The 9201-nt window shown below is 43.4% G+C and overlaps 1 protein-coding gene across 1 annotated transcript; it reads left to right on the top strand.

Moving 5' to 3' along the window:
• The first annotated feature begins 4733 nt into the window (after positions 1–4733).
• LOC310804143 (uncharacterized protein) lies at positions 4734–7547 on the top strand. The gene is made up of 5 exons (XM_083669258.1): positions 4734–4989; positions 5571–5663; positions 6099–6222; positions 6348–6427; positions 6584–7547. Exons 1-5 carry the CDS (start codon positions 4933–4935, stop codon positions 6656–6658), a joined length of 429 nt encoding a protein of 142 aa, XP_083525384.1. The 5' UTR covers positions 4734–4932; the 3' UTR covers positions 6659–7547.
• The last annotated feature ends 1654 nt before the right edge of the window (positions 7548–9201 follow it).

Genomic DNA, 9201 nt, shown 5'->3' with positions numbered 1-9201 from the left:
TGTTGCCACTGATAGCAGACACACAGGGTCCCCCCCCCCCCCTTCCAGGACTTCCACTGTCAAGACATTTATCACATACACTCAGTCCGTGGGAGAAGTCAATATATATGTTGTCCCGATCCCCTGCAGGATCTGCCTGGGACCTCAAGAAAGCCATTCAGAGCACCTAGGACACCACTGTTCAGAAGAAAAGAGCCCAGTTAGCCCCCACCAATTCTACCAATTACGGAGACCCTTACCCCCAGCCCCCCCCCAACCCCCCATAATCCTGACCTCTGCTCTTTGATGGCCCCCTTCTCTGCTCTCCCCTCGAGCACTGACATTCCAAGGGTCAGGTTGCATTCGTTTGTTCTCCTATTTTCAGGTGTGTTTGTGAGGAACTCTGCTATTGGACGATAAGACCTGACGGAGGTCAGTGATTGGACGTTGCACCTATTGGAACGTATCACACGGGCAGGCAGAGATAGTGTGTGGAGCCTCTTTCTTCCTTGCCGCGATTCAACCATAGGAAATCATGAGGGACGCAAAGCTTTTTATTTACGGTGAGAATCTCGGACAGACCAACTGGAACTGTTTGCGGGTTGCCAGTCATTTTTCAACATATATCATCATCATGTGAGTGAGCACAAAGAGTCTATTCTCTCCAGACCAGTCATGCTCTCGATGGCCCAGCATCAGTTCATAAGTTAGAATAAGGTTCCATAACTGCCTTCCAAGTTGTGACAACTCAGAGGAAATACTGTGTCAGAGTGTCAGGTCCAACAGAATTGTGTCTAACAACTACCCATGATCCTTAGAACTTTTCCAGCCAATCAAAGTCAACTGAGAACCTCACTTGAGTAACACTGACAACAGCATACGCAGAAATAGATGTTTAGATCATTAGGATGTCACCTTTATTACGCTGCTACTAGTTATGAATAAATGATCATGGTGATTCTGTGTAAAATGTTCCAATCTGCGTAGAAATATAAAATCTCACGAGGGTGATGAAAAGATAACATTGCACTAAGATGACATTGCTCCCTCCCACTCAATTTATACTTCAGCTCACTTGATCTGACCTAACCTCTACCCCAGGGGAGGCTGGTGGAGGTAGAAATCGGAAGACGGGCTCATTGTAATGCATGGAATGGAATGAGGAATGGTATCAAACACGTGTTTGATACCAACCCGTGTTTGATACCATTCCTCATTCCATTCCATGCGTTACACTGAGACCGTCCTCCGATTTCTACCTCCACCGGCCTCCCCTGCTCTACCCGTATCATACAACCCATCAAGACCAGCAGGATTTTTTTGGAGGAGGTCCAGTATCCATGGGAACAAGTTGATTCAGTAGGCAGTAGGCACACAAGAGAGTGGGAAAAAAATGACAGGAAATGATCTCACAAACACTCCCCCTCTCCGATTGCTCCCATTTTCCAGCTACGGAGGGTGAGTAATGCCTAAACTGCCTGCTTTTTTCACTGCAGCTTTTTACTGTTTCTTTCTCTGGACCAGGCTGCACACAGACTGAGGCCCTTAGACTGCAGATGTCTGTTTGAGTGCTCTGCGGTCTCCACGTGGTCTTCATTTCCTAAATGAAAGGACGCCACTGTAACTGTACGCACTGCACTGCGTGTGCATGAGCCACTGCCTTCATTTGATGTACAGAACTGTATTTCCCCTCACTGTCTTCCATTGAGAATGAAGACCACAAAAGCAGTCAATACGCAACCGATACGCAATCAATTCCGTTGGCGTAATGACATGGTTTTGTCTCTTGAATATGCACCAGATGTGGAAAAGAAAGGAATGTCTATCTGATAAAAAACAAAAAAGAGAGAGAGAGATCTATCTGAATGTTTTCAAAGGTATTTCTGTCGAGCACACACTGAGCAACATTGTGCTGACAATATAACACAAGGGATAATAAGGTATGCAAGGTAGACGCAATAAGGTCCATCCTTGGCATTCAAACAATCTAGGTGTTTCATTCTCAGAAATGAACATTTCGGGCGTGTCGTACCACCTTGTGCGCCGCATAATTTCCTGATGACAGACCCACTATTATGAAGAGGACAACAAGAAACTCCCTCCTTCACTCGACGAAAAACCCAGATTCCTGCAGGTCATGACAGCTGAAACAGACTCCCACAGACAGACAGAGGAGATCCAGCCCACTGTCACACTGACACACTCCTTTGATCTTCCTGCATGTAATTACAGTCGGTTGCCGCCACCACCGGTCGTAATTATATTCCAGTCGAACATGGGATTAGTGACTGAATGAATGCTTTGAGGCTTCATCGTGGTTTGAATTCTGGTGAGCAGAAGATAACCGAAGCAGTCAGGAGTTTTACACATTTGCTCTCAGGGGGGGAAAGCCTAAAAATAGAGGCTGGATCCACGTCAATATTTGTTACGCTTTTGGGACGCTCAGATTATTACTAATATCATGAACAATCTGAGCATCCCATAAGCATACAAAGGTATTAGCTATAAAGAGGGATATTGTTTTGCTCTTGAATGAGCGGGGGCTGCATGGAGTCAAAAGCTGAATAGTAAATACGCACCATCTGGGACGACTCAGGTAGCTTTGTTATTAAACTGACTTCAGGGTTAGATCCGATCTGCTGTGCGGCATGATTCCAGAATCTCTGCCCCCTATCGGACTGTAACACGAGCAACTACAAGATGATGTTCAGGTGAATACCCCCCCCCCCCTACCCCCGCCCCCTCCCTTGGTGGTCTTGAATCACCCAGAGCTTAGCGGCGGGGGGGGGGCATGGTGCCTTGTGTTGTGTAGCCCCTCCTCAAGGTTTAACAGTTGGATGTGGGTAAGGCAGAACAGGAGGGCAGGGCTAACCTCAAATGACCCTGGAGAGAGGAAGCAGGCTTTATCTGTAATATGGAGCATCACACTCTGACATACGCTGTAACAGGTGCTCTGTGAAATCTAATGAGGAAGTCTCATTTCTTGAATTAATGTGATCATATATTTAAAAAGCACTGTTCCAGCACTGTTCCAAAGCACTGTTCCAATTCCATTGTTGATCAGAAAAATGAGAGCAGGTCAAACAGAGGAATCACAGGCAAAGCTGGGGGTTATAGTATTGGGGAAGTAACATTAGTTTACGTTTTGCATAGAAGAGGGGGGTGTCGATCTGTTATACAACAACATTGTGAGTGATCAAGTCTGCATTCTAATGGACCAGATGCCTCGTGTGGCATCATCTGCAACACAAAAGCCCCCACGCAACATGTTGAGAGAAACAGAGTCCAAAAACAAAGACCCCAAAATGGCTTGGCTGTGAGAGTGTGTGCGTGTGTGCATGTGTGTGTGGGTGTGTGAGTGTGAATCTTATTCTACTCTCTCTCTCTCACACACACACATTCATAAAATGCGTCATTGAGTGATTGGTATGGTTTGGGATCTCACAAATTCTTTGAACTCTTACGGCAGCTTAATTAACTTTTCTTTTTTTTTTGAATATGTATACAATGAGGACTTTATAGTGCGTCAATTCAATTCAATGTCTTTGGAGTGATCTATTGCTTAACCCAATAAGTGACCCAAAGTTTCTACAGATCTGCAAAAGAAAGAAAAAAAAGAAGAAGAAAAAACAGTCCATGCTCCTTTCCACAACTCACACCCTCCTCCCTCCTTGCTGTCTTTGTCTGTCAGGCTCACAAATCAGACAGCCACAAGTTAATTGCTGACATCATAACCCAAGCCATTGTGTTGCATATGAACTTGCATGCCATGGAATATGCGGCCTCAGACAGAGCACTGATTTCTGACCAGTCCTCAGCATGTATGCTTTGTGTACAACTTAACGAACGCTTACATCAAATCAGTAGGACAAGGCATCGGAATTTGCAGCAGATAAATCCTGAATTGCTCAAAGTTCAGCAAAAAATCGGTATATACTGTATTAATTCAAACCTATCTCCTAAAGTTTCCCTAGTGAAATACACAAACACTATATCAAGAGTTAAAGTCTTGTAAAGTGCAACACTCTATCAATGAATAACTATCAATAGATAATAGTTAAATAAAACCCATACAAATGCGGAAGCCACTTCTCTTTGTGGCATATCTGACCTGAGCAGTTTAAAATAGAGACGTGCAACCGAGCCAAGAGGAGTGGTTTTAGTAAATGGTTTCACATCATCGCCGTTGCGCTGTAACTTGATACATCTGACGAACAGAGCGCACTGAAGACAAAGGCCAGACTGACTGCGAGACGGACGAACGCACAACTTCTGCTTCCAATGCAAATAGCAGACTTGAAGTCAGAATGTCGTTTATTCGCGTTTCTGTGCAAATAAAACGATCATAAGAAAAGAAAAAAGAGCCATAGCCTACATGAAAGCTATGTTAATAAGCGCACAATAAACTTATTTTAGGCCGTTGTGTGCAATTTACCAGACAAAGGGATTGAATTTGCCAAAGCGCACTGCCCACTCTGAGCATAAAAGTTGAAATGAAGCACAAGGAAAATGTCCTATAGTCAAAACTGAGACACGATAAAAACGAAAATACATTCAATTTCTAACATTTGATGTCAAATCTTTACGCTAAAAACTTGTTCACACGGATGGCGGTGTAGTAGCCAGAGAAGACGCTTTAAACATTCGGCCAATCAGGAGAAAGACAGCGAGGAGTAGTTTGAGAGGCGGGACAATTTAGGTGGATTGACAACAGCTCCTCCAATGAGAAAATACTAACATATGTTTCTTGCCTTGCATTGTCCAATGAAATGTCACAAATACTTGCTCTACTCTAACTAGTGGATTACAGTCGCGAGCCTTGAAACAGATGTAGCTGGTTTCCATCAGTCTCTTCTCTCTCCTCTTCAGCCTTGCACCGGTAATCGACAGCTTCAGCTGAGGCAAAAGTAACGAATTATAAATTGATTTTTTCACTCTTTCATTAAAACAACCATGGCTGATACCGCAGTAGACACGACCGCAACCACACCTACCGAAATGACAGCGAAGGTGAGTTTCATTCATTTTCATTTCATATCTTTTCCTAGCAATTTCCTTAGCTAGCTATTCTGAACTCCGCATGTCTATGAGACACAAGACACTACCTCGCTAAATAACAACCATGTAATATACATTAGCCTGTCAATAGTCGACGTCAATGAAACACTTGGATACTTTTGTCGTTCACGAATATTTCATTGACATTTTTTTTGGAGTCAGACATAGCTGATAGGTAATGTATGAATGATAATTTCATTCAGCTGGATTTTTATCTGTAGGCGTTCGACTGAAAATGCCGTTAATTTCGAACAGCTAGCTGAAAGTCCCCGCGCACGCAGCCCCACAAGGCGGGAAGCGCTCGCACTGCTTTCCTTTCAGAGCGCGAATTCAGTCCGCGAGCGTCGCTTGTTGTGAACCGCGAGCCAAGTTCCCAGTGACGTATGGGGAAGAAACGAAGGCGACGAACGCCAGATTTAACATTCACAGCCCTTTTCATTGGATTTAGAGGGAATGTATGGCTTTAGAATTGAGAAGACATGGCATGCCGCTATTATATCAGTGTGTTAACCCAGGACACGCTTTATTTCCAGGAGCTGAAAGAGAATAAAGCAGTTGTCGAGGAGGCAAAGGAGGCAGAGAAGGAGAACGGCAGTGGGGACGCACCTGCCGCCAATGGAACAACAGTGAGTTGAAGCTAATTCCCCCAGCGAGCCTCATGGCCTTTTGTCTCCGCGTTCTCACCATGCAGGTGTCGCTAGAACCGCCCCCTCTACTCCCCGCCCAGTGCCACCCCACAGCTCTTTGTTTGGGTTGTGAAACGGCACAGATGTTCGTTTTTTAAGATATCTCAATTGGCCCACTGACTCGTTTCCCTGAACTGAACTGACTCTCTGTGGAGGGGAGGTGAAGTGTGCAACACATGCCCTGTTTCTACCTATTTAAATTATTTTTTTTACCAGACTCTTGGAGGATTATTTCAATATTGTCTCATCTAAAGGCTTTTCTAAATTGGACAAATCAGAATCTTAGGTTAGAATTCACCCCCACATTATGTGACATACACACACACAAGAAGTTAATTAAAACCTTTTTGTTTGCCCTTTCTTTCCTTTCACAAGACAAATGGTGCAAATGGTGCTGAGGAGGCCCCTAAAGCTAAGGAGGAAGAGAAGAATGGTATGGAAGACAAGAATGGAAAGGAGGATGAACATGAGAATGGAAAGGAACAGGAGCATAACAATGGTAAGTGGATAACATCCCTCTTGTTGACTAAACCCTCTGGAGTTTGAAAAGTAGTTACTGAGCCATTGAACATGTGCTGCCATTGTTGAATTGTCACCCCCTAAAAACTGTGTGTGTAATTGTAGGAGATGGAAAGGGTGCAAAGAAAGCCGCTGCCAAGGAGGAGGTTGATGGGCCCGCAGTGAAGAGAGCAGCTGAGGAGGAGGTGAGTTTCACAGCTGATTTTTCGAACAGTCAAAACACAATAACTAAACTCTTAACAAGACCCCCACGTATTATTATCTCTGTCTTTTCTATCGTCATACGTTCGCTCTACATTTGAGAGAGCTTCATCCTAACAAACCTGTTTTCTTACCCGCAGGAAAAGGTGGAAACAAAAAAGCAGAAAACAGAAAGCAGTGACTCTGCAGTGAAAGAGGCTAAAGTGGAAGCCTAGGGCGGCACTGTCTCCCCACCCCGGCAGCTCAAGTCTAAATAGCGTGGTCAACTTCACCTTGTAGAGCTTGTGCTTTTCTCTATGTTTTACAGATTCTGTTTGCCCCCATATTACATTGCACTGGAGTCCTAAAACATAGTGGTCCCTCTTCCCCTTTTATAAAATGTTATTTATTGGTCTCTTTAGCAAACCCTTTTTTACTTGTACAAATAGGGCCGTCCCGTGAGTCTTTCTCAGTATAAGTTTTAAGCACATTCTCTACTTTGTTACTGCTGGCCAGCTGATTCCCTCACAGGCAGCTGCTTCTGTCTCCTAGGCCTCTGACATTTCACGGTGACCTCTCAGACTCACTAAAGACCAAAGATAAGTTTTAAGCAGGGGGTAATATACAATTGTTAGCATCATTAGTTCAAGCCTTCTTTTTTTCCTAATCTTTTTTTGTTTTGTGCTGCTAGTAAGTTAATCCTTCGCCTGGCTGGTCTGTGAACACAACAGATGGCTCAAATGAATGAAGGGGTCTCCCTGCTACGCCTCCATAATAAAAGATTGCTTGACCTTGTTTTGGGGGGCTGGCTTTTGCAATGTTAATTAACCCCTCTTAAATCTTAAAGCTTTGGTCCAACAGTTCTTCTGTATGCATTTTCACGCAAGTTTGTACCATTTATATACTCTACGTATTGTTTTGGTTTTGGTTTCAGTACGGTTATTATGTTTTGTCTGGCTCAACCCAGAATTGTGTCTACTACAAACTGCCTCTGTCAGCTACAGAGTCACCCCGGTGCTCTCTTCACATGCAGTTATATTTCATTATTGCCATTTGGTTGCTTCGGCCACTGCTTTGTACATTCTGGTTCTTGATGATTAAATAAAACAGTCTTGTCTTTTTAAATCCTGTGTTGCGTGTTATTTATGCACGTAGATCCAATGTGTTGGAAATTTAAGTGCAGCTTTTTTACCTCTTATTTCTAGGCCTTGAAGCTCATGCATCTTAATAATCAGATTAAAATTGTGACTCATTTCAGTGTTTTAACGTATGAGAGCTTTACGTGGTGGTTTCAAGTCTTAGGGTTATTAGTAGCTACAGTCAGTTGACCTAATTTTGATGAATATTTATGGTTCCGTTTAATTAAGTACAACAGGAGGAATTCCCAAGCGGTTACTTTTGACACGGAATGAGGATTACCTTTCAGTGTGCCTTGCGTTCCATGTAAATCAACATAGAGCGTATAGCGCCATCTAGTGGCACATACTGGTAGATTACCAGTCATTATTATGCAGGTCAGCTCAGGTGATGTGTGCTGTTGAGGACATATATTATATCACAATATGATAAAAACGTAGTAAGACAGGAATTCTTATGCTATCTATGTGAGTTCACAGGCCAGTGGTACGTTTTGAAAGTGGTTGTTGATTTCACAATCGCTGTTAATTCTTAATCTGTAGTACCAATACTGTATAAAGCAACAAGTTATGAAGGACACCATTTTCTACATAGAAATGAGAAAGGATATCTCGATGAGAAAATGATGAAATGATGCAACCCTAACCCTAACCCCTAATCCTACCCCTAACCCTAACCCTAACCCTAACCCAAAAAAGACAGTAGTCCACAATGATAAAGTGTTTTTTTTTTGTTGTTGTTATTTTTTTACTCAACCCTGAAGTAAAATAGCAGTTACAGTTAACACTGTTGGCATTAGAGTTGTAGAAGGAGAACAGAACATCATAAAACACAGTTATTGTAAAACACTGAAAATGTTGTTGTTTTTGTTGTATTGAAGCAGGTTGCAACAGAATGATACAGTTCCTGTTTCCTCAGAAGAAATCCTTAGAAACATGGCATGGCATGTGTTGGTTGGCTTTGGTGGAAGACCCTGATCAGCATTTCTGAGGCACCACCTGCCCTAAGATGAGTGGTATGACGTGGTCTGGGTGGGACAGGTCAGGATTTAAGGTGAAACTCACAAATGAAGCTGAAAGCAGGCAAGTGTTGTAAGAATTCAAAACGCCTGGAGGAGCCTCAGCGTCCATTACGTGTAAAGGATGTTCAAAGCAATGCAATTAAAGCAGGGCCGACACTTTCAAAATTCAATTTAAAAAATTGAAAAAGCGAATTGGTTTCGCCAACGTTTTTCATTGGCTACCTGATGAAGATAGTGAGCGGAAACTAACTGCTGTGTGTGAGGAGACTGGATATAACTAACCCCAACGTGAGAGGAACTCTCCAGTGAGCCAGTCTGGGTCTAGTGTGGTGAAAGCCTAAACCCTAAAGCATGCGCCCTAGTGATACACATAAGCACTTGCCACTGGCGATAGAAACCCAAAACTCTTCCCTCTCCCAGGCTGTCCAGACCAGCTCCACCTTGAGCACAGTTCACATCACAGTGTCTTCCCGAATTCTTTCTCGCCAGCCAAATAAACTGTTTTTTGTTTCGTTCTTCTTTTGCGTTCGGGTTTCCGTTCGCTCGGGATGCTGAATCACACCCCAGTTTCAACTTCTCCTCTTCCTGATAATGACAAGAATCACTGTCATTTACAACGCT

This window comes from Argentina silus (genome assembly GCF_951799395.1).
Source record: "Argentina silus genome assembly, chromosome: 4".
Classification (NCBI taxonomy): Eukaryota; Metazoa; Chordata; class Actinopteri; order Argentiniformes; family Argentinidae; genus Argentina; species Argentina silus.
This window is presented reverse-complemented; position numbering and strand designations above follow the sequence as displayed.